The sequence below is a fragment of the Echinops telfairi genome, unplaced genomic scaffold (assembly GCF_000313985.2).
Source record: "Echinops telfairi isolate 266 unplaced genomic scaffold, ASM31398v2 ScPeMD7_7424;HRSCAF=8462, whole genome shotgun sequence".
Lineage (NCBI taxonomy): Eukaryota > Metazoa > Chordata > Mammalia > Afrosoricida > Tenrecidae > Echinops > Echinops telfairi.
This window is the reverse complement of record NW_022111324.1, coordinates 10,099,364-10,126,119: the sequence shown is the minus strand read 5'-3', so window position 1 is coordinate 10,126,119 and position 26,756 is coordinate 10,099,364. Positions and strand designations below refer to the sequence as shown.

Below are 26,756 nucleotides of genomic sequence, written 5' to 3'. Positions count from 1 at the left end.
AATATGTAGATAGTAATGATATATGCTAATTGGAACTATTTAATAAATAATGTAAAGCAATAAATGTCAGGAGCTTATATATGCAAAATTGTTATAAAAATATATAGTATCCCAACAATAGATATGCAGAAGTCTTCATTTATAAGATATTTTTCAGACTCAGATCACTGAGACTTTAATCATTTGTGTGAAGATCTTTAGAAAATTCATTGCATCTTTGTTTTCTTAAATATTTTCCTAAATTTACTTTAAAATTTTATATTCATGAACTCTGTGTGTAACAGTTAAAAACATGGGCTTTGAAGCTATACTGCCAGGGTTCAAAAGCTATTTGAGTGTCATGAGTTTTCACTGTTTTGACTATCATTGGTTCAAGTTTGCCGTTCTGGGGATTAGTTATTAGGTTGTTAGGTGCCCTCAGGTAGGTTTTGACTCATATTGTGCCAACACAATAATTTTGTGTCCCCTAATTGATTTGATGATCAGTTGGAAACATTGAGCTAAAAGAAGTGTATAGACTAATTTAATTCTTCAAACCTTCAGAAATATTTATTGCCTCTGCTAGAATTTGGTTGTGTTAAACAGTAGATAATTTATATTATTTAGCTATTTTTTGGCAAGTGCCTACAGTGATTTCATAGAATCGAAATTAAAAAGTACATATCTCAAATAACTATTGGAGGATGGATTTTCTCTACTATTGTTAGAAAATGTAATAAAACATGAGGGATTGGTTTGCTTTTTTCCCCCAAAAATAAAATCAGTGTTTAATATAGTTTCAAGGGGCCATATTACTATCATGATGAAGAGTTACCTATTATGTAGAAAAAATATGCAAAAATGTAAAAGTTGTTTTGTAGGCTATCCATATTGTAGAACTTTTCAGAGACGATTTTTAAGGAATGCTGTTTCAACTGTAATGCTATCAGGTTTTTTGTAGATTTTCTTTATTATTATTTGGGGACCTCATAACTGAAAAATCTTTTTATAGTTAGTAATAGATTATTTTAACTAGTGTACAATGAATCGTGAACCTTTCAGTTTCTAATAAATCTGTGCTGTATGAATAGTTAATCTGCTCCTCTGGTTTCCTGAAGCAATTCACTAGTACATTGCGACCCCTGCTGTTGTGAGACTGAGATGAATCACCGGTATGTCTTTCCACAAAAGTTTTCTTTGGCAATAAACTTGAAAAATTCACAGTTAAAGAAAGTTTTGTGATTTGAATCATTATTAAAGGCAAAGGGGAAGTTACATTAGTTTTTTCCCCAAAACTTTGTGTGTGTGTGCATGTGTGTGTATAACTTTTTTTGCTTCTTTTGCCATGTGAAGCTCTATAGCAGTGGTTCTCAGCCTCTGGGTCATGACCCCTTTGGGGTCGAACGACCCTTTCACAGGGGTCAGCTAAGCCCATCTGAAGACACAAATATTTCACAATACATAATTACATATTGTTTTGTGATTAATCACTATGGTTTAATTATGTTCAATTTGTAACAATGAGAATACATCCTGCATGTCAGATATTTACATTACGATTAATAACAGTAGCAAAATTACAGTTATGAAGTAGCAATGAAAATAATTGTATGGTTGGGGGTCACCACACATGAGGAACTGTATTAAAGGGTCACTGCATTAGGAAGGTTGAGAACCACTGATCTATGGGAACTGTAATTCAATACTACCAAAAATTAATTTAATGGTATATTTTTTCATATCAAACATTGTTAATTAAGAGTTTTTTATTCAGCTTCCTACAATAATGCTTATCCCTGACAACAGGGATACATAAAAGAATCAATAAAAATTTCAAATTCATTTTAAAAATTTTCTATCCTTATGTACCCTAAAATTCACTTGTTTGAACAGTTTTGATGTTTTTCTTAGTGGTAGAGAAAGGAGGAGTTATCTCCCAGAGTATTTTTTAAATGTTACTATTTTCATGGAAAATCTTATATCTAAATGTCTGTTTTTCTGTTTTAAACAAAATTATTTGTTTTACTTTCATTTTTAATATCTTATTTTTCTGAAATTTCATAAGCATCTTAAACTATTTCTGCTTAGTTCATTGTCAGCTGTAAATATTTTCAGTTGTGTTCATGATAATATGATATGCTGACACATAGTTTCTTTTGTCTGGTAAGTTTGTTAACATCTAGGAAACCTGTAATAGTCAATCATCGTATTTTGAACAAATGTAATTTTATGCAAATTGGATTGGGCCTACAAAGCATCAGTTTACTTATCTAACACAGCAGGCTCAAATTTTTCATGGGATTGAATGATCTCCTCAGAAGTGTTTCAAGACTTTTGTTTAGGCTCATATGAGAATCTGATCATAAAAAATATAAAAATTAAAAAAACCTCTTGTCACAAGTCCTTCAGTCATTTGACCTTGATGTGTTTCCAGAGTGCTTCCTTATGTCAAAAACTCCTGGGTTGGGATATGGTGAGGAAATTCCTTGTCAAAATGTATTCCTCAGTCACTGGGGAATGCACTGATTGTGTTTCAAAAGTACGTTGAAAAACTCAGTTTTCATACCTTTCTATCTAGTGCATCAGGCAAGTATTCTGCTGCACTTCTCAGCTTCTGGGGAGGAGTTAATACTCTGGGGACTGACGCTAGCACAGAACGCCAGCACAGGAACAGACTCACTGCCATCCGTCAGTTCTGATGCACGGCAACCATAGAGGTCAGGGTAGAACTCCAACTCCCTCTTTTGCATTTCAGAGACCAACTCATTGCATGAATAGAAAGCCTCATCTTTCTCCCACAGAATAGTGCCTGATGGTTTCGAACTGCTAACTCATAAACTACTACACATTCAGGGCCCTTTATGCTAGCACAGAGGCATGCTTGCTTTTTTCTACGTGGTTGTTCGGACCCAGTTGTGAACCCCTTTGAGACTGTAAAACCTGAAACTTGTCCTGTCCTTCATAAAAACCCACTTGGATCACAAAATGGGCTTTGGCGTGAATTCTTTTCATCATGCGAAGCCAAGAACCTGAGGTATTACCTACTCCAGAAACCTAACAAAACTACCAACTGCTCCATGGGAGAAACACAGCGCTTTCCATTCCAGTTAAGAGTTATAGTCTCAGAACCCTACAGGGGCAATTCTATCCTGTTCTATAAGGGTGACTATGAGTCAGCATTGGCTTGATGGCAGTGGAGTTTTGTTTTGTGTGTAGTGGTGGTGTAGTGAGTTATTCATTGGGCTGCTAACCACAAAGGTACCTGTTCAAATCCACCAACCACTTTGCAGGACAAGGATGAGGTTTTCTTCTCCTATATACATTTATAGCCTCAAAAACCAACAGGGCAGTTCTACTTTGTCCTACAGGGTCACTATGAGTCAGAATTGACATGATGGCAGTAAGTTCTATATTATTAAATACATATGAAAATTTTGTACTTTGATTTCTTTATGTAAGACCCACAAACTCTCCTGTCCCTGCAGATAACCCTAACTTCCTCTTATAGTATGCATATTGCTTTACACATTTAGTGATATTAAACATTAGTGATATTATCTGCTTTGCCCTGTGAGTGTTCATTGTTTCACACTTTAGAATCATTTTTTATCAGTTTCTTCACAGCTTTATAAAAGGGATAGGGGAACTATAGAGGAAGGAGATTGAAGGTTCTAAATACAAGGACAACATCAGATACTCTATAAAGAACTAATTCTATCATGATTCACTATGAGACTTGTTAAGGAGCTTTGGTTGTGCTATCATTTAGTCATTGAGCTGCTAACCACAAGGTCACTGGTTCAAACCCACCCACCAATCTGCAGGAAAAAAATAAGGCTGGTTGTTCCTGTAAAGATTTGCAGTCTCAGAAACACTATGTAGAGCAGGGGTCCTCAAACTTTTAAAACAGGGGGCCAGTTCACTGTCCCTCAAACCCGTTGGAAGGGTGGACTATAATTTAAAAAACAACTATGAACAAATTCCTATGCACACTGCACATATCTTATTTTGAAGTAAAAAAAACAAAATGGGGCAAAAACTCCCGGTGGGCTGGATAAATGTCCTCGGCAGGCCGTAGTTTGAGGACTCCTGATTTAGAGTCACCATGAGATGAAAGTTGGTTTGGAAAAAATGGGTTTGGTTTTTGCCTCTTGAGGCTTTTAAAATGTTGCCCAGAAATCATAGTGTATTTCATTGGCTGATCATCGTACCATTTTCCTAAGTCAGCATTTTATTCCTTTGACTTTGCCCTCAAGTCCCTGACACCTCTATCCTCACCTTACTCATTTACATGGCCTTGCTTCCTTTGGCACTGAGAAAATAATAGTAGTTAGAGAAAACTTCCATGAGTTCCTTTTACCTAATCTTATCAAAACATGGCTGTCTCTCCCAAGATTATCAGTGAATTTGCCCTACTCTTACCAAGGCCAGTCTCCTCTCCATCCCATCCCGTCTCCCCTGTACAAGGTCCTTATTCCAGCAATGCTTCTTTCTGTCCTGCATTATTAATATTTCTGGCTCAAATGGATCATTTCCTTCAGCATACAAATATGCCATTATGCCTTCCATGCTAAGATTCCTATTGGCTGGTAGCCACTTACCTCCTTCACACTCCCGTTATCATCCCTTCTCTTCTTCACATTATGGCAGAATGTTGTCTTCATTTGCTGGGCCTAATTTTTCTCCTCCCTTTTGTAGCTTCTTTCACTCAAAAAGCTTCATATATCGTGTGCTACACACAGAACTACCAACCATAAAGTTACGGTTTAAACCCACCAGTCTTTCCATGGGAGAAAGGCAAGGCTGCCTGTTCCTTTAAGAATTTAAAGTCTCGCAAACCCAGAGGGACAGTTCTACTCTGTCCTATGGAGTCAATCAGTGACGTTGAGTTTGTTTTTGGCAGTTCGTTTGGTTTTGGTTTTTGGTTATGAGCAGCATTTGATACTGTTACCATTCTTTCCACCTTGAGCATTGTTTTCCTGGACACCATCCTAGTCTGCTTTTCCTCCTAGCTCAGTGTCCATCCAGTTCCTTTCAATCTCCTCTGCTTCCTCCTAGGTCTCCAATCTCTAAACATTAGAACACTCCCACGATTAGTCTGTGGATTAATTTTCCTGATATGTACTTATTCTCCTTCCTCAATTTTACTTGAATACTATGCCTAGACTGGCAACTATGCCTAAACTCCCAGATCTGAATAGAAAGATAGGTAATCCAACCTCTTCTTTCCTTACTCCAAATATTATCATTTGGAATATTTATTAAACCCAAGCCAAACCTGTTGCCACTAAATTGATTCCAACTCATAGCGACCCTAGCCTTGTTAGCATCTGATATGTATCTGATGTTCAAATGAAGTTCCTGATCTCCATTCCATCCTCCCCAAACCCACTATTTTCAGTCTTTTCCATCTCAGTAAATAACTTTATCTTTCTAGTTAACCAAGCCAAAAAAAGGAGGAAAAAAACGTTGGGGGGTGTTATCCCTGATGCCTCTCTTTCCCTCCAACTCTATGTCCCATCTATTAGTTATTCCAATCAGTTTTCTCTTCAAAATGTAGCTGTTACTATTGCTGCTACTCTTTTCCTGGTTTATTTAAATACAGTGGCCTCCTAACTGGTCTACTTGCTTCTATCCTTGCTTTACAATCTCTCTTTAATGTACTTCACAGTAATCCTATTAAAGTTTGCATTGAATCAAGTAGCTTCTCTACACAAAACTCCAATAACCTTCCATCTCAATTAGAGGAAGAATCCATCCCAGGGCCCTAAAACTCACCTCCACTGTGTGGATTTTGACTCAAAGTGACTCTATAGAACAGAGTAGAAATGCCACATTTTTTTCTTATGAAGCAGGTGGTGAACTCGAATACCAATCTTTTAGCTAGCAGTTGAGCATTTTAACCAATGTACCAAATAAGGCTTCTTTGCCATAGTCTATAACACCCTATATAGGTATGTTCTGTTCCTATTACCTCTCTGACTATGCGAGGTGGCTTCAAGAGCTTATGGAAATGGAATGAAAGGGTATTGGAATTTCCCCAAAAGCTATTGCACCCCCCTCATATCTCCTAGTATGCTCACATTCTTTCTCTTGCTCCTGTTACTGTGGTCACATTGGCCTCCTTGCACACTCAGAACTCTGTACTTTCTGTGCCCTTTGCCTGGAATAATCTTCCCTAATTTACAGTATGGCATATTCCCTTTTGCCCCTCAGGCTTTGCTCCCTGGTTACTATTTTAAAATTCAGCTCTGGCTCCTGACAATCTCGTTAATCTTTCCTGGGTTTACTTTTTTCTCTCTCATTTAATCACTATATATATTTCATAAACTAAAAAAAAAACAAAAAAAAAACTCACTGCCATCAAGTTAATTCCCACTCATAATGATCCGATACAGGTTTTCCTAGGCTATAAAAATTGATGGGAGAAGATAGCCTCCCCTTTCTCCCTCAGAGTGGCAAGTAGGTTTGAACTGCCAACTGCACTCCAGTGTTTACCTGACCGCTGCCAGGGCTCCTTAGGACTTTGGACCCTCTCTATACTCTTACTCCTCTCTACCCCAAAGACTTGAAAACAGGCAGAGGCATTGGTTTTGTTTCCCCCTCAGTCCCCAGTGCCTAGAAGGATGCCTGGCACACTGTAGACGGCTGACAAATACTTGGTGGTTGGTTGGGTGGATGAATGGATACAAGGAACACAAGAAACAAATGGGTATCCAAAGATCTGAGCTTGAGTCTTCCCGACTCTCCTTACTAGCTAAAGGACATGGGATGAGTGGGTCTTCACGGCCTCTTTTGCCCAGTACAAAAAATAGAACATATCTCACCTGTTTGCTGTGAGAATCAGTGAACATTTATTTCATAACTGGAAATCCATATGCCAATGTTAGCCATGATAAGAGAAAGGGAAAGAAGAGGGAATGGCTTAAGAAGCCTCATCACTACCAAATGAAAGATATCAGGAGTACAGCAAACAAAGTTTTCTTATTTCAAAGTTTTGAGTATTTCTAGACCTGCTACAGAAGTTTTGTTTTAAACATTGAAAAAGCACTTTAATTTCCTTTGCAGTGTATTTTACAGCTTTCTTTAGTGAACTGTGTGTTTCAGGACAGCAGTCTTCTAATGCAGTTGTACTCAAAGTGCGGCCCACAGACCAATGTTCATTCATAAACTGTTATTAGTCTACGATGACGAGTGGTTCAGGGCTATAGAAAGAGTTTATCTGCATGTAGGAAGTCAGACCAGCTCAAGAGTTAAGTGATACATGTTTGATTTCTTCTGGTTACAAGAAGTCTGATTTCCCATGTTATTGGCAGTCACCAGAGCAGATGCTGTTGTACTCAAAACCTTGATCACTTAGGAGTTAAGGGTTATTTTCTTTGACTCTATTGTCTAATGTACTTAAAGGATCAGTGAAAAAGTTAGGTTCTTAATACCTTTGAAGTTCTCCCATAATGTTAAATTTTTTGTTTTCATTATTTTTGATATAGCTTAATATTCAATTTATCAAAAACATCATAAGTGAAGAAATAAAGCTTATTTATATTTTGTGTAAAAAATAATTTGTGAATGGCTCTTCTGGACTTGTTTATTAAGTACTGTTTGGAAACCATCAGAATAATATGTTTTCATTTTTAAAAAGCTAATTTGCCTTTATGATAGCTTCTTTAAGAAACTTAGAGTCGATTTTTTTTAATAACCTGGTTTAACCTGTTTATTACTGCACTGTTATGGAATTTCACACATCTGTTTCAGAAAGCAGCTTCTCATAGACTACACTGTTTCTCAATTTTAATAGGCCTCGTTTATCCTGTAAAGCAACTACATTTTCTTACCTGATCAAGTGAGCAAACAATAGAGGTCAGATGTGGCAAACACTTTAACAAAAAGCACATGTCTAGCCGTCAGGGTGAGGTAAAGTCATATCAAGATTGCTTGAAGTTATTAATGGCAGTAAAATTTATGCTTCCTCCTGTTTTCCCAATTAAATCAAGAAGCCTTTTTTCTTAAGATTCTTCTATCACCAGCTGGTTCCAATACTGTGTGTGTGAATTTTGCCTAGGGTGTCTCCATTTCTATATGGTAAAAGTCCACCAAAGCACATTATTAAATAAATGATGTGGGCCTGTAGGCCAAAAAACAGTCATATTTAAGGGCTTTATTTTGGTGCTTATCATTTGTACCACAAGTATGCATATTTTGTAGGATGTATTACAAATAAGTTGTGGTAGTATGTTCTGGATGTAATAAAAAATGCTCCAGAAAAAGTCATAAAATAATTGAAGACATGTTGAAAATAATGGAAAAATAAGTTACATGGCAAAATGTACAGTTGTACAAACTAAAAGAAATGAAAATGCATTTAAAATACTGGAATTCAGTGTACTCTGTTGTTAAATATCTCTTGCTCTAATAAAATGGTAGACTTATCATTTCAGTTTCCTATGCCACTAAAAAGAAATGATCATCCTCAATAATCACTTATCCATGAATTATGGCATTTTAAAGCTATAGTTATGTTTCATGTTTTCATACTGATATTTGGGTAAACCTCTAAATTCTATTATTGTCAGCCTTAATTTGCCGCAAATCTGGATTAGATTCAAAGATTTAGACAACTGTAGACAAATATAAAACAGAAGGCAATACAAGGTAGTTGCAGTCTTAAAAATGTATCTAATTTCAAGTTTAACTTGAGGGATCTAATTAGTGGGTATGTATCTAATATATGCATAAAGTAATATAAGTATAAAATTGTATGGGAAGTATAGTAAAGATGTTTTCCTAATCTACTTCCAATCTAGCTTAGTATATTTTAATATAGTCAATCAATGTGTTCAATTATTATAATTAGTTCAATTATTATCATAATAAGTGGTAGTTTTACCTTTGCATTTTCACTGTATCCCTTCACAAGCTCTAACTCCATAGTAAATTTAAAGACACTTATGATTTGTGATACCACTCTACAGATCCCCACATTTCTCCCATCTTTTCATGGACGTTTTGTGACTTCAAAGAGAGTTCTTGATTTAGAAAACGACATGAGGTGTAGAAGGGAATTAGAATCTGGTTAATAATGTGCCCCATAACTTGTGTTCTCACTCTGTTTTCACAAAGTGTTGGGCTGAGTCTACTGCCGAAGCGGAAATTTGGCTTTGAGTTCTGGTGTCCAGAACTCATATTTTTGCATGACTGAACTGTTAATGAAAAATCCCAAGTGTCTTGCAATATTAGTAGTTGAATGGTGTTTTTACTAATCACTTTAGAGCTAAAACAAAACAAAACCTGAAGACATTAAAAAAAATCAAAACCCATCAGCATGCATTTTGCCCTTCAATTGGCAGAAAATCGATTGTGAGAGCAGCCCTGAGAGCTGATTTTTTTCCCTTCCTTCAGCTGCTGCAGCTGAACTACAGCTGCAAATTTCGTTTAAGAAAAAAAAAGGGCAACGTTTCTTATAAACTTTTGAATGTATTTTATAAGAGCCATAATTCCCACAAAATCAGTTACTGGAGCTAATGACCAGTTTGTTAAGGCATTAACTGCCTTCAGCTGGGAATGACCAATTTTGGGAACATGGCTGCACAAATGCTAAGATAATTCAGTAACACTTTCAAATAATGATCCAGCTAATTAACGGCGAATTCCTGTGGAAATCCTATCAAAGTACTTATGACCTCTGCTTTAATAGCCAGTGAGTTCATCATGATTCATGTTTATTACCATAAATACCAAAGGCATCATAATGACCAGACCTTTTTTTTCCTCCCACCCTGCCCTTATTACTTGAACAGATTTGACTAATCTACCTCTAGTCATTAAGGACGTAGTTTTCAAAATAATTCACTCTTTTCGCTGCGCTGGTCACAATTCACAGAGCCTTTGGTACTACGCCAGCAAACAAGACTGTTGGCAGCCTGTTTTTCCTTGGGATATCATTAGAGCATAATTGATGTCTATAAGTCTTAAAGGGACCCTTTTGAAATGCCTGCCATTTGTAGGGGAGGATTCATAGCTGATAAGCTGGGGTTTACAGTTCCTGGTAATGAATTCTTATGAGCAACCATCCCCTCTCTCCCCTCAATTAATTACAATAATATAGTTAAAGTATATTATTTTTTCCCTTAAGGTATATTTTATAAGAACTCAGATATTCCTGCAAAGAATGAAAAAGGCTATTAAGTTTTTAATAAAGGACAAGCATTTAATATTATGTAGACCATTTAATCTCTCTTAATGACTGCTTATTGCTAGCTGATCTGCAAATTAGCCTTTAAATGATAATGTGTTAGCTGCTAGAGACCCTCTAGTACTTTCTGGGCACAGCTGTTATAGAAATAATAAATTCAGGCTCTTTTCAGATAGATTTTCACCCCAGGGGTTCACTTTTGTCCTAAACTGTATTGTCATTCCGTTTGGGTGTCAGATAGCTGCTAAAAGCCAATAGGTTTTAGAATGCGTTATATCAAGCAGTTAATCATTTATGTAATTAACATTCATTGAACAAGATAGCGATAGTTCATATATTAGAGTTTTCATTTGTATATTATTCCTTAGGGGTGAAATGGAATATGAGCTTCCAACAGTGAACTAGAATCCTCAAGGTAGCATATTGGTAGCAAGATCACTTAAAATATTATATCTCTTTTGTGAATAAAAGGAACCAGTGATATCTTTTTTTCATTCACCAAATAAAAACAAAGGGGCAGTTGTTTGATTTTTTTTTTTAGGGGAACTTTTACCCAACTAATACATATTAGCATCTTGGGTTACATAGATCTGAGTATAATCTTAGATCTGTCATTACCCCCTGCACACTCTTTCTTCAGGAAAAAAAATATCCCAGTGTTGCGCTAGTTGCATTCTTCTTGCTTTGTTCAAATGTACTAGCTCAGAGCAGGCTGGGGAATACAGCTGATTGTATAGGTTTTATTTGTCTCAGGACACATTGTTTAAAGGTAACTGAAATAGTGTATCTAGTTTTGAGGTTTCTCGTCAGCATTTTAGACTCTGTACTTGGTGGTCCATCCATTATCATTCCGCATTCTGGAAATGTAAGTAGGGTCAGGGAATAGGAAAGGAGACTCACAATGTGTGGGGGTTGGTGTGTGGGAGTATCATTTTCTTGTCCCAAGTTTTATTCTCATTAAAAACTTTATATCCCAAGAGAATGAGAAATGATGCAAGTTTTCATCAGATATAGATCATTGAGTAGAATCTCTAAATATGCAGTAGCTCTCACAGTCCGTCCTGTGGAAGTAAGAGAGCCTTACAGGAGAATGGCTAGGTGAGGTCCCCACAGGCCCATCATCAGTCCTTATCTGACTCCTCTCAGCAAAGTGATGGCTGCCTTTCCCACTACTCCTATGAGAATTTACCATTTTAATCCCAAAGATGGAAAAGCACAAAGCCAACACAAATATTAGGGGTACATGATGCTACTGGTAAAGCTAGTCCTTCAAACCCAGTTTATTCATGGCTGACAAAGCAAAAACAAAACAGATCTGATTTTTAAAATTTGGACGGACAAGAACAATATCCAGGAAAAAAATATGGGTCAAATCCCTGGAATAAGAGGCTTTGAAAAAAAGGACATCATGAGCCCATTTCGAAGCCTAATGTAGGAGATTGTATTATTGGTGAAATGATGGGAAGGTTGGCTGAGCCAGGTGCTGCAGTTTTCTACTCTGTTTGCAGGAAAGTGGATAGTTATGCAATGTGTGCACTAGCAGGCTACAACCTGGAATTTTCCTTACCATCCAGTTATCACTCCAGCTCACCCAAACTGTGTAAATTTGCATTTGTTCCAGTATCACTTCCCTAGCCATGATGGGACCACACTGAACCAGTTCAAAGCCCTGGATAAAACAAAATGTTATCATTAATATAATGATATAAGAATAAATTATATTGATTGAATCCATTTATTATGTGTCAGACCCCGCTAATTGGCTTACTAGGATTCTCTCATCTGATTTACACATAATAACTCTTTAAGATAGTACCATTGTTAGCCTGATTTCACAGATGAGAAAAATGAAGTACAGAGAAATCTAAGTGACAGAGCCACATTGTGAACACAAGCGGTCTGCCCAGAGAGCCTGAGCTTTTAACCACAATGTTATACTGCCTCAGAGTCAAGCGCTTAGTAGGGGTTATGCATTGGGCTGCGATCTGCATGGTCAGCAGTTTGAAACTGCCAGCAGCTCTGCAGGAGAGAAAGACTGGGCTTTCTACTCCTGTAAACACTTACAGTCTCCGAAACCTATATGGGGTCACTGTGAGTCCACATTAACTCGAAGGCAGTGAGTTTATTAAGTTTTACTCTCCAACAAGGGAGGCTGTTGACAGAGTAGTTTAGCGCTCAGCTGCTAATTGAAAGACTGGTGGTTCCAACTAACCACCAAGCGGCCACTTGAGAAAGATGTGGCACTCTGCTAAAGATTTACAGGCCTGGAAGCCTTATGGGGCAGTTGTGCCCTGTACTGTGAATTGGAATAGACTGAGCAAGCAGTGGATTTGATGATTTTATTCTTCAACAGTTTGCAACATTTTGGAACTCTGGCAATTCTTGGGCTCGCCCCAAAACTGCTTGGTTCCTAATGCAATTTGTCTGTGTCTTAAGAATTTCCTTCATCTATTAGAACCTACCCCATCTGAGCTAGGAATCCATTAGGGTCCACAGAAACAAGAGAAGCATCCACATTGCATAACAACCAAGTATCTTAGGTGTTATATCGGAGTAGGCAACAGCAGGTGGTGCCCTGCTCAAAGATGGAAGCCTACCAAGCCACAACACATGTTCACAGTAGCGCAGCTGGCTGCCATCTTTGAGCTGGGCATCACTGTCTGTTTCCTACTCACAATCAAAATTCAACACACAGAGATTTGGTTGTACTGCTAAACGCATGCTGCCATTGTTTACGTAGGCCATAACGGAACCATTTCATGCTGGTTGGAAGCCCTGATCTGGCACACGTTTTCAGGAAAATATCTAATTGTCTTTATGTATTTCCATTTAGCACTCTATTTCACATTATGCCCACATCCTAGAGCAGTGATTCTCAACCTTTTAATGCCGTGACCCTTTAATATAGTTCCTCATGCTGTGGTGACCCCCTAACCATAAAATTATTTTTGTAGCTACTTCATAGCTGTAATTTTGCTACTGTTATGAATGGGGCGACCCCTGTGAAAGGGTCGTTCCACCCCTAAAGGGGCTGCGACCCAGGGGTTGAAAACTGCTGTCCTAGAGAGTCCTTTCTCCCACATCTCCTTCCTGTACTGTGCCATTCAGGAATTATAAAATATTTATGTATCATTTTGATTTACCCTTCCTGCTGCTTTCGGGGCATTGTATTCAGACCTAAGTTTGAATCCCAGAATCACAATTGTTTCCTTTTGAAAAATTCACAGCCTCGCTGCATACTATAGCACCATCTCCAAATCAAAGATAATACCTACTTACTTAATTTTTGTAAAGGCTTAAGGAGGAATTATCACTGTTTGCTTACCCTTTCCTCCAGACCCTTCTCTCAAAAGACCAAACTCCTCGGGGCCATCAACTCACTTCGGACCTAATAGGGTCTTGTAAGGTTTGGTAGCAGTCCCTGCCCCTCGGGGTTTCTGAGGCTGTAGATCTTGCTGGCAGCAGACAGCCTCATCTTAAGCCGAGTCTGAACTGACTAAATGGCAGGAGTTTCTGTTTTATCCTGTTCTGGCTCTCAGTTCTTCTCTCAGAGAATCGTGGCTACGGAAGGAAGGATCGGCCTCCGTAGTGAGTGGGCCGAGAGCTTGTTTCTCGTCGCCCTGTCGTTCTCAGCGCATGTGGGGGATGACACCTGTGTTTAAGTTCCGCTCAAAGGTGAGCCACTTACAAGGCTGTGTAGCAAATTCATGGAAAATGTCTGTTGTCTTTTCATTCCATTGTCCCATGAACTTTTGAAGCCCCCTTGCACCTATTTGATAGACTATTTTGAAGATTAAATGACATACATTCTGTTCATATGTGGCAAATATTTGATAATGCATTAAGTTTATCACACATGGGGCTACCATATATTGAAACCAATCAAAAGCAATGAGTTTTTATGCTTGTTTGTTTTTTAGCCAGTCAATAAATTTTAAGTACCTAGTTTTGTGGTATGGGATGATTGAACTGTATAAGGTCCTTTTTCCCCCTTAAATAACAGATTAAATAATAGATTAAAAGATATCAGGATGGTAAGGAAGAATCAGTTAAGCTGAGAAATAGTGAGTTACTATGTTTTTTTACTTTAATGACTTCCTGAAACACCTTAAAGCACTTTTAACTAAAGCTCAAGCCCTTGTAGATGCTACTATCTGTCTAGGACTAATTGTACTCATATATTTCAGTTTTAGCCTGTGATATTTTTAATCACCCTGAGAGGATATGTCTAAAACTCTTTAAAAGCACTAAGAATTTTTGTATTTTTTGCTATAGTTCAATTTATCACTGATGTTAAAGTGTATAAGCAATATCCAACATAGAATGTCTATTTATTTCACAGTTGTGTGTTTAAAATAATCAAAGCTCTAAGAGTTAACAATTTTTAATGTCCCAATGTAAGCCAAATTGGGTTTTTCCACCCTTGCTGTTTTATCAAGATATGTAATTAACTTAGCTGTTAATAGTGGTGATGTATAAGTAACAACAAAGTACACTTGATTTCTATGAATCAGAAACTAGAAAAATCATCAAATGATGAAAGAAGTATAACAGTATTTCCAGCATTAAAACGTAATAAAAGCATGACTAGAAATTGTGAAAGACTAACCAATCTACGGATTATTTCAGAACTCTAACTTTAATATACTTTGAAACTAGGAGGGAGTAAATGACAAATCAGAGTTTTGAAAACTCAAATGGGGCTTTAATGTATCATGTAATTCCTCTACATTCAAATGGACCATATGTTATTTCTCTTCATGATCTTCAAATCAGTGAAAGAGATAGAAAACTGTTCCAAACAAATAGCATATTCATTTTGAAAATTCTGGCCTATAAGAAATCCTTGAAGATAAACAATATATGTGTGTGTGAATTTAGTTGATAAGTAGATCAAGGAAAAATTTAAATATGAATGTAAGTCAAAAAGTGTTGCTGTAAAATCCTAGGCATACCAAAATATGAAGCTGTTGTTTCTTGACATATTTTCCGTCTAGGCCTACTCATATCTGATCTAACCTTTCCCTGAAAAATTCTGTAGTTGTTTTTTTGCTTTGTCTTTTTACACATCAAAATGCCACTTTTGACGTACTTGAGGGGTTCAAACTATGTTCCTTTCATTGTTCTTTGAGTTTGGGAAATAAAAAGAAGTCTGAAGGGGCATGATCAGGGCTATGTGGTGAATGGGGCTTGGTTTTCTGATAAGATCTTGCAGGATAGCTCTCGTTGCTCTTGCAGCAGGTGCATTGTCATGAGGAAAGAAACTCCTCAGTGCAACTTTTCTGGCCTTTTTCTTATCAATACAGTTTATGATTTTCTTAAAATTTCTTCATACTAAACCTCTGTGATCATCTTGTTTCCTTCAAGAAAATCTGTCAAGATTGTTGTTATTGCTAGGTACTGTTGCAGTCATTCCAGTTCAGCAACCCAACGTACAACAGAAGAAAACTTTGCCTGGCCCTGCACCATCCTCAAAATTCATTGTTCTTTTGTTTGAGCCCATTGTTGAATCCACTGAATAAATCCAGCTTGTCTTGGGTCTTCTTCATTTTTGCCTTTCTACTTTACCAAGCATGATATATCCTTCTCAAGGAACTGGTCTCTCTTGATAACATGTCTGCTGTGCAGTAGGTTTTCAGTATCTGCCAGTGTTCTGCTTCTATCCAGAAAGTTATCAGTGGCTAATCCCCCTAAAGTGGACAGCCTATAGCATCGTCGTAGTCTATTGGTAGTCTAGACACTCTGCTGAAACCTGTTCACTTTGACCCAGTTGGTATTTGCAATATCAGTGCCCTACCTTCCAGCATCACAGCAACACACAAGCCATCCCAGTACGAGAAACAAACAGAAAAAGTGGTCGCTTTTTTCTGGAATCACAAAGGGGTACTCTTGATGAGATCACCCTTGGGAATTCTGAAGATCCCCTTGGAAGCCACTGTTTTGATTGGACCTTTTCCCTGGATCTTATTTATGAATCCAGACTTGTCTCTGGTAAAGATTTATTCCGTAAAATTGCTTTTATTATCTTTGATCATGGTTGAAAGATTGAAAGAAATATCAGTTCTTTGAGCTACCTAATTTTTATACAACATTTTTTTAATAACTTCTTTTAGAAGGCACCCTAGAAAGACTAGGACAAATGTATTACTACGGAGAGAATTCATCTACAGCCATCTACTGTTCACAGAGGCATGCTTTAAACATGTTTTACTTGGAATAAATCCGTATGTCTGTATACTGAAACTTCAGTTGTAATCTTTTTTGAATTACCTTCATATTTTCTATTTCCATCATCGTATCCATTACATATATCTTTTCATTTCTAGGAAATGAAAGCTACAAACAAATAGCAATGTGCATTCTCTACCACATAAGCATGGACGACCGCTTTAAATCAATGTTTGCATACACTGACTGTATACCACAGGTGAGCAGTTTAAGTATTTTAAAGAAGATTATTAAGAAATATGTATTTTTCACTCTTGTCGTGATCATGCTAGATCTACTGTTTCTTTAAAAATAAATGAATTATCTTTTTATGAGTAATATAATTTTGTTAGAGAAAATTAGGAAAGTACAGTGTAACATAAAACCCAGAAATAACTATTTAAACTTTTGGTGTGTTTCCTTCTACATACTTTAGAAGTAGTTATATATCAGCATTATATGATATATAATTATGCATTATATAATAGATCATAAGTACCCTTCTATGTCATTGAGCAGTCTTCAAAAAATATTTCTAATGGGTATGTTATATTGTATGGTTGTATCATAATATAACCATTGTTAAATTTTATATTTAAACTTTTTCCTCTTCAATATTACACATATGAATATATGTTAAGTAAATATATATGTTGTTAAATATGATCTATAGATATAATAACCATTTAAATTCTTTGTCATGTAACAAATACCTTCCAAGGTATTTTATATATGGTCAATCAACATTCAAACATTTCAAAGGTAGCACCAACTGTATTGAAGTTTGTGCTAGGCATTAGCCAAAAGCAATACTCAATGAGATGATGGAATATCAATAGAAATATTCCAATAAACTAAAAATCAATAATTCAATCTTGGCACTAGTTCATGCCAAGAAATTTGGAAGAGAGTTACCTGGCCAACTGAGTGGTATAAATGCATATTTGTGCCCATTCCAACGAAAGCTGACCCAACTGAATGCAGAAATTATGGAACATCATTATTAATATCACATGAAAGAAAGTAAAATTTCACTGAAGATGTTTCAAGAATAGTTGCAGCAGTACATCAACAGGAGCTGCTAGAAATTCAAGCTGGATTCAGAAGAGGATGTCAAACAAGGGATAGTATTACTGATATCAGATGGATTTCGACTGAAAGTGGAGAATACCAGGAAGAGATTACCATGCTTGATTCCAATAAGCATGCTAGCTATACTTCTAGGATACATTCAGTCTATATTCTGTGTTCTTTACCAGCACCATAATTCCAATGTATTGATCCTTCTGCTTTCTTACTCAGTGTCCAGCTTTCACATGCATATGAGCTGAATGATGAAAATACCTTGGCTTTGGTCAGGCACACTTTAGCTCTCAAAGTGACATCTTTGTTCTTTAATACTTTGAAAAGGTTTTATGCAGATTTGCCCAATGCCCATCCTTCGAATTCTTGACTGTTGCTGCCCTGAGTGTTCCTTGAGGCTCCAAATAGAATGAAATCCTGGAGAACTACAACCTTTTCACCATTCATCATGATGATGTCTATTTGTCCAGGTGTGAGGACCTCTACTTTCTTTATATTGAAGCATCCGCCACTTGTCTGTCAGTTTGCCATAGTGTGCTGGCTTGTGTGTTGCTGTGACACTGGAAGCTATGTCATTCATATTTCAAATGCCAGCAGGGTCACCCAAAGTGAACAAGTCTCAGTGGAGCTTCCAGACTTAGAGCGGACAATATAGAAGGAATCTGATGCCCACGTGAGAGGAAGTAGCTACTGAAACCTTATGCATAGCTTCAAAACATTTTCAGACACTGAAGCCCCAATTAATGGACGCAGAACAAATTTACAGATTGTATAATATACAGCAAAAATAACACTTCTGAAGACATTTTATGAGCATATGAATTACAGTCATATTTACTGGTGATTTCTCATAAGACTAATGTGAGTTTAATGTATGTTACTTGCTAATTAAAATATATTTAGAGTAGCCCATAATTTGCCATTTCATTATTTTTTGTACCATCCTATTCATTCCAAATTGGTGAAGCAACTCTAAAATTGAATCTGCTATTTCAGAATTTTAATAGTTTGCTTATATGCAATTAAAAGTTGATGTGCTTTTAAGGGTAATTTCTTAGCCTTTTATATCAGGAGAAAATCTAATAAGTCGTGTTTATAAGAAGAAGACATCCATGAAAAAACAGACATATCTTATCTAAGGAGACAGAACTTCTTATATAGATAACACATTTCAGACTGTAACCAATGCTAATGATAATCAAAATCTTGTCAGACAAGTATTCAATAAAAGAGTAACCATGTCAAAGGAAGATTACAGGTGATTTACTGTGGCACCACTCCACATGTTCTGAAGGTTTCTGTTTTGTACTTTCCAAGGATGTTTCTTTTGCAATCCCATTTAGTGTTCAAACTTCAGTGATTACAGGACAATGAATTAGAAACGAGCCAAACAAGAATCATATTGTTACATAGATCAACTCTGTTTATCTCATTTAGATTAAAATGAAAATAACATTTAAACAAAGGCAACATGATAACTAAAAAGTAGAGGAATTTTTTAAAATTAGGAGTTATTTTACTCTTTTATAATAGCCATCTCAATTAAAAAATTTTATTTTACATAAATGGAAAATTAAGACCTGTTAAATTACTTTTGAATCACTGTTCTTTCTCCAGTTTAAACCTTTATATAAGGACCCATGGTGGCACAATGGTTAAGTGCTTGGCTGCGAATTGTAAGGTTGGCAGTTAGCACCTCCACCCCCCACCCCAAACAGCTCTGCTAGAGAAAGTCTTGGTGACCAGCTTCTGTAAACATTACAGCCAAAAACCTGATGAGGAATTTCTGCTCTGCCACATGGGGTCCAACACAAGTTGAAAATCAACTCATCACCACCTAACAACAAAACTTTGCACGTAGACAGTGTACCTCCATACTTTTTCAAGAGCAGTATTCACCATGTTTTCTCACCAGATAATTTTCATACATCAAACATATCTGCAGTACAGTTTTCAGAATATTTATGATTTGTATTTTCTAAAGGTAGTGCAAGTGCTTAACACACTCAGTAAGGTTAGAGGTTCAGGTCCATCCAGAGTCAGCCTGGAAAAGAAGTCTTGACTATCATTCCCTTCTGGGAAATCAACTATCGAGAATCCTGCACAACAGTGGTCTGCACACGGAGTCTCCATGAGTCGGAATTAACCTGGCATGGGTAACTGGTTGGCTGTGTTCCATGAGTGAACCCTTTCATGACTCATTTAAGGTTCAGAGTTGTTTTACTTATTTTCTTTTTCTTGTTCTGTTTTTTTCTTCAGTTAAGGCCTAATTGTAATCATGAGGTTATATTACCAAATCATGTTGAAAACATCTTCAAGCTTGTTTAATACGAGGTCATATTTTGAGAAAACCAAATGATACTCTAGATATATTTGTTCCTAAAGTACATCCAACCTGTGTCTTGCACTTCAGGATTCAATTTTGGCATATTGGAGGATGGGGTCGGGGGATCGACATGGTTTAATTGCCACCCAGAGCCAAATTCTCTGCAAAATAAAGTCATAAAAACAAATCAGGAATTAAATTTAAATTCACAAGTTTTTTCAGGAATTAAAAAGATACTCCTTTCATTGGTATTGGCAACTCAAAGCAGTACTTATAAAACTTATAAAACTTTCAAATAATTTGTGAAAGCAACTACCTAACCTACTTCAAGTGAAGTGTACCATATCAGTGTCACTGCCCAAGGAGAATGTGGAGTATGGTGGTTTTCTTTATTTGCATTAGATAATATATGCAAAGGAACCGTGTAGACTGTAAAACACTTTGCAAAAGTAAGGTATTGTAGTTAAAACATCATTTTGGACCTATCCATAGTCTGATTTGAATATCTCCTATCATATAGGTGTTTTATATGATAAATCTATAATTAGACAATAAGGCACTTTTATAAGCTATTTAACATCAGAAAAAGTGATTATATATATAACATGCTTTTTTTTTCGTTTTAGTACATAATTATGACTTTTTTAATAAATCGTTTTATTTATATATCCATATAGTTGTACCTATGTACATCATCATTTTGAAAACATTTCTTTCTGCTTGAGCCCTCGGTATCAGCTCCTCCTTCTTTCCCTCCCTCCCTCCCCCCACCATGAACCCTTGAAAAATTATAAATTATTATTATTTTCTCTATAGCATGCTTTGTAATCTCTTCCAATATTGCTTGATTTCTTTATTGACTTTAATTATCCAATGGCTAAAATAAAATTGTGGAAATTTCCGTTACTTTTTCATTCCATTTCACCATGAGCTTTTTGAAGCCCCATCATATGTTTGAATTTTCTACCTATATTCTCTCACTGATCTACAAAATCTGTAGGCCAGATCAGGTCTTTTTTTTAATACGTGAACTTAATGGTCAACTTGAGTAGATTGTTTCAGGTAAGCATACTTGGGGATAACCAGGAGTTAATGGTTGAATTCTAATAATAGTTAAAAGTACACATTAACAGTTCATTGTTATTTAGACCTCTGAGATGCATGTTTTGTTTAAATAGGTGCAAATGCCATCCAGATGCTTATAAAAAGTATTTATTGGTAATAGAATGGCCAATCAAAGTACATGGTTAGGTAGTGATGTCATGATGTTATTTAATATTTTACCCAAGAACAGTATGCAAGAATCTCATTGCTATCCACATGTTTTCAACCACAGTTGTCCTGCTTGGCCTGTCTTTGATCTACATGCTTCTTTCTAGCTGAATGCTGGTAAACGTCCTTTCTGACAGCCCCCTTTGCTCTTGCCTGCCATTATCTGCCGAAGTTCAGAAACCAGAGCATCACTTCAAACAGCAGAGTTAGGGAGTAGCCAGTCAGAAGAGATTCCTGAGGCATGCAAAGTTCTGGCATAATCATTCAAAGATGTTTGGGTAGGGGGTTGGGGTGGTAGAGGTGTATGTGAATACAGAGAGCTGTGGGGGTTGGCCTCTGGTCACTGGTAAATAAGTGAAGTCAGGTGCCAGAGAGTCTAGACACAGTGATTTCAGTCTTGGGTCTTTGGTATCTGATACTCAATATGGGACTTGTCTGATTGAACACTATTGCCTGGTCATTGTGCAAGCTGAAGCCCCTTTAAGTGCCTTCCTATTAAATCAGTAAAAGATGACAGTGAACATAGTTAAAACAGAACAAATCTAATTTTAATATTTCCGAGTTGGCAGCAATTACATTTACTTTTGAAGTGCCACAGGTAGCAATAAAATGAAATAAAGACAGCATTGCATATGGTGCTCGAACTAAACTATGGTTTTAAAATTAATTAAAATTGAAATGTTTCTCTTTCTTATTATGAAAACTAATTGTATATCGCATACATTCCATTCACATTTAACCCTAATTTCTTTTGAGTATTTGGAGGGGCGGGTAAGATTTCAAACCATGCCACCTCCCCCCACCCTTTTTTTTTTTTTACTATAGCTCCTGATCATTCATTTTTACACAGGATTTAACGTGGAAATTATCAAAATACTGGCCTAAGCTTCAAAATGTCATCTGAAAGCCCATTTTTAAGGGCAATTTTCATATTACAAAGGTCGATTTGAAGCAAATAATACCTATTAGGAATAAGTTTCTTGCCTCCTTAAAACTGTGCTTTGATGTCAATGATTTTCATTATTATAAAAAGCTGTTTTAATATAATATTTTGGAAGAAATCGGTAGTTGATTTTTAATTAAAGTATGAAAAACAGTGTTTATCGTAAAGAGAGGGTTGGCACTCATATTTTTATTAACTTGCAGTTTTTTAATTAGTAGTTAATGTACAAATACTTAGCAAAATCTGTTAAGTAAATGTGCCCAGTCAAGTAAGATTATTCTATTATTGTTCTACTGTCTATTCTGTAGCACTATTAAATGTTAATGATTTTGAGATTCCATTAACACCAACATTTTTGATTGAAGAACTGACCTCTGGGAAAAGACATGGTCAAAGCTTACATTTACCTATGGTAGTGTTTAGTACTTTTTAACATGCAGACCCAGTCTGAAGGTATTTTTGTATGTTTTTCTAGTTTCTAGTTTAAGAAATAATTCCTAAGAATTATTTGATTTTGGCAGGTGGGCGGGGGGGAGCAGTTGTAACTGACATTATGTTTTTAATTTGGATTTCCAAGTGCGTGTTACTAGCATGTAAGAATACAGTGAATTTCCATTTGTTTACTTTAAACCCTTTTTTAAACTCAAGAGTTACCTGGAACTAGCACACAAAATAATAAGAGCAATATTTAACAGAGTGGGAGCTATGCAGTCGATGTTTATTACATAGCTACTATATGCAAGATATTTTGTTGGATTTATGAAGGCATATTGACTGGAAAGTATTTCTCTGGGAATAAAAACATAAGAGAAATTAAAGTTATAAATTTTAAGGATCAGACTAAAAATTAATAGTTTGGACTTAAAGACATCTTTAATAGTACATATAAAACTTTTTTTGCGTTCATAATTTCTGGTGATTGGAATGAAAAAGTTGGAAACAGGAAGGATCAGTAGTTGGAAAATATGGCCTTGGTGATAGAAATGAAGCTGGAGATTCATGATGGAATTCTGGAAGACCAATGATTTCCTCATTATAAATGTTTTCTTCAATAATGTAAATGGTGACTATACACATGGAGCTCACTAGTTAAATACAAAAGAATAAAATTAACTGTACTGTGGGTAGAGATGATGGAGAAGCTAGATATCATCAGCCAAAACAAGACCAAGAGCCAATTGTAGAAGGGGCCATCAATTGCTCATATGTAAGTTCAGATTGAAGGTGAAAAAAAATTTAAACAAGTTCACAAGAGTCAAAATATAGCCATGAGTCTATGCCTCCTGAATTTTAAGAATGTCTCAAGAACAAATTTGACATATTAAACACTAATGACAAGTTGTAGAAAATCAAGAGCATAATACAATGAAGAAAGCAAAAAGTCATTAAAAAGACAAGAAATTACCAAAATGGATGTCAGAAGAGACTCTGAAACTTGTTTTTGTTCGTGACATTGCTAAAGCAAGTGGAAGAAATAATAAAGTAAAAGAGCTAAACAAAAAATTTTCAAGAGAAGCTCCAAAAGACAAAATAAAATATCATAATCAAATAGGCAAAAATGAATGATATGCTCAACATAACTCAAGCTGAAAGAAATGAAGATATTACCACCTGTTGGTATTTTAATATTAAAGAATTCTATGGGTAAAATACTGAACGAGGGAAAGGGAGGGAAGAGAAAGCAAATAGACTTGGCGGTTGATGCCAGTTAACTTGGTGAAGTGGGAGGTGGTCATCCACAAGAGGGAGACGAGAAAGCTAAGTGCAGGGAAAGGATAAACTATTGGAGGCTTTGATCGGTAGTTTAAATTGTTGAGTACGAAGTTAATGATCTAAAATGTAAACACCTACCTAATTTATAATTTTTTAAATAAAAGAAGATGAAAGGAATATACAGAGTCACTGTACCAAAATGAATTGTATGATGATCAACCATTTTGAGAACTTACGGTATTGAAAGAAGTGCGAGCTGCACTGAAGGCATTAGTGTAAAACAAGGCTTCAGGAATTGAAGGCTAATTGAAATATCAACAAGTTGGTGGAGCATTGGAAGCACTCACTAGTGTATGCCAAGACAGCTTCCTAGCTAGCCTATTGGAAGAGATCTATATTTATGCCATTCCAAAGAAAGGTGACCCAACAGAATGCAGAAATTAATGAGCAGCATCATGCAATTAGTTTGCTGAAGATATTTCAGTTGTAGCGATACATTAACAGGGAACTATGACTCATTCAACGCAGATTCAGAAGAGGACATGGAACAAGAAATGCCATTCTTAATGTCAGATGGATTTTGACCAGAACAGACAAATCTGTCTTGAATGGAATAAAACCAGAATAGTCCTTAGAAGCAAGGGAGGTGAAACATCATCTCATATACTTTGGACATGTGTTGGAAAAAAAGTCATGCTTGGTAAAGTACAAGGTCAGGGGGAAAGAGGAAGACCGTCAACAATATGAATCGGATGCAGCAATGGACTCAAACATAACAATTATTGTGCATACGGTCGCTATGTCAGAACCAAAGCCACAATGCCTAAAAATAACAGCAACAGATTGTTGATTTTTCAATAATAAACACTAATTTCCCAAAACTGATATGGAATTTGTTCATTTCTTAATTATTGCAACTGCCCTCAACATGACAAATGTAGAATCTGCCCAATGGTCACCTACTTTTTCCTCTTTGTAGCAGCTGCATCTTAGACCCTCCCCCCTTTCTCTTACTATTAATAGTTTTCTTCCCATTATACTCCTACCCTAATGGTTAGATTCATCTTATAACTTCAGTTATCAGTAACACCTAAATTATGCAATCTAAATTCCTAAAGTAAACCTGCAGTCTTTTTCTCTAAACTCAGGTCTGTGTGTCTCACTTCCTCCTATTTGTATCTATATAAAACTTACCTTATAGGCACCTTAAAATTAATTAATTAAAAATCAAAATCACTACTTCCCTTCAACCATTTCTTCTCCTGCATTTTCTCTTGTGGTTAATGTCAGCACCACCTTCCATGTCCTTTACTCCCTGTCAAAACCTAGGAATCAACCTAGACGTTTTGTTCTTCTTTAGCCCAGACATTAAGTCAGTTCTGAAATTCAATCTTTTTTTAAATTTTTTTTTAATTCAATCTGGATGCTCTTTCCAAAAATAGCTCTGATTCATCCTCTTATCTCTCAACTCATTGTACTACCCTAGTCCTGGCAGCCATTACCATACCTAGAATATACTACTAGCTCTCCAAAGGGGTTTCTGAATTGTGTTGCCCTGTTTCAATCTGCACTTGCTAGATCTTTTTGAAACGCAAATTTTAAGTCTGTAATAGCACCCCATTATCTTGAGGATATGCCCCCCAAATTTTTAATATATACTTCAAGACCTTCAAGATCTGGCCTTTAGATACTTCTCTCTCAGAACTCTTTCCCTCGCTATTGCATGCTTTTTTTCCTTCCAGATCTTCAGAAGAATCATGTTCTTTCCTACCATATGACCTTTGCACAAACTCTTTTCTTTGGCTGGAATACCCTGCTTCCAAACAACATTTTCAGATCTTTCAATCTAGAGGACTGATCTAATATTTCTTGTTTTCTCCACTGTCTGTATTAATGCCATGCATGCAGTAGTTGATTAACTGTGCATTTATTTAGCCATTCAACAGTGAGAGCCTGAAAAATGTAACTTATATTTTGTCATTTTCAATATATGATCTAAGATGACATTGTGATAAAATACTGCTTCTGAGGTCTGTTTGTTCTTTTTAAGTTAAGTATAGTCTGTGTTTCTTGCTAGTTAATGAAGATGCTCTTTGAATGTTCAGACGAACGAATCGACTTGGAGCTCGTTTCTTTCTGCATTAATCTTGCTGCTAACAAGCGAAATGTACAGCTGATCTGTGAAGGTTAGTGCCAGTGAGAGTCGCAGGGAGCCTCTCGGAATCTCTTTAGTATATGGCAATTGGCATATGATGGAATATATATGATAACGAATTAAGAATTATACTATGCATGTAACCCCTAATTTGAGATAGTTTCTTCACTATAGTTATCATCTTCCCTTGAGGAAAAGAGAACTCAGAATATTCATAGAGCAATTTGGCCATTCTCAGTGACATTTTAAATCATAACAAGTTAAGCTTAATTAAAATAACAATTTTCAAGCATTTTCTAGAAGAAACAAAACATTTGCGTATATTTCACTGAGTAAAGTATCTGTTGCAATGGGAGTTTTAAAAAAGGATGCATACAATTATATAGGTTATTGTTCCCACATTATTATCTTGGTAAATGGCCTGTAATGTATTATGTTTCATAAACTGTTCAATAGTTTTTTTATTATGTAAAAAGCAAGATGTTTATGATGAAAAGTGTAAGTAAGCAAACAGGATAAAGTTAAAATCTTTGTTCCCACCACCCAAGATAATTTTAGTATAAAATTTAGTGTAAGACAGCTGCATATTTCTATATAAAAATAATGTTCTACCTGGGAGGTTTTTTAACTAGTAGAATATTGGATATATTTCCATGGAGTAAGATACTTTTATAAAACATTATTGTTAATAATGAGCAAAGTAGTCCAAAGTAAAGATGTGCCATTGTAACCTGATACCTTGGGTATTTGGTTTGTTACTAATTCTTTTCTGTTCAAAAAAATTCTCATGTGATTGTTACTTTATCTTAATCCCTATACCATTTCATTTTTATATTAAGGTAAATACCTACAACTAAAATTGTACTGGGTTAAAGAGTATTTAGAT

The 26,756-nt window shown here is 36.0% G+C and overlaps 1 protein-coding gene across 2 annotated transcripts in view; it reads left to right on the top strand.

The window, feature by feature from the left end:
- Positions 1-26,756, top strand: part of KIFAP3 (kinesin associated protein 3) — a 167,936-nt gene that overhangs the window by 63,855 nt on the left and 77,325 nt on the right. For both annotated transcript variants that reach the window (XM_004706740.3, XM_045298136.1), the window contains exons 11-12: positions 16,498-16,598; positions 25,793-25,901. In XM_004706740.3, coding sequence (XP_004706797.1) covers positions 16,498-16,598; positions 25,793-25,901 — 210 coding nt within the window. The remainder of the gene's footprint in view (positions 1-16,497; positions 16,599-25,792; positions 25,902-26,756) is intronic.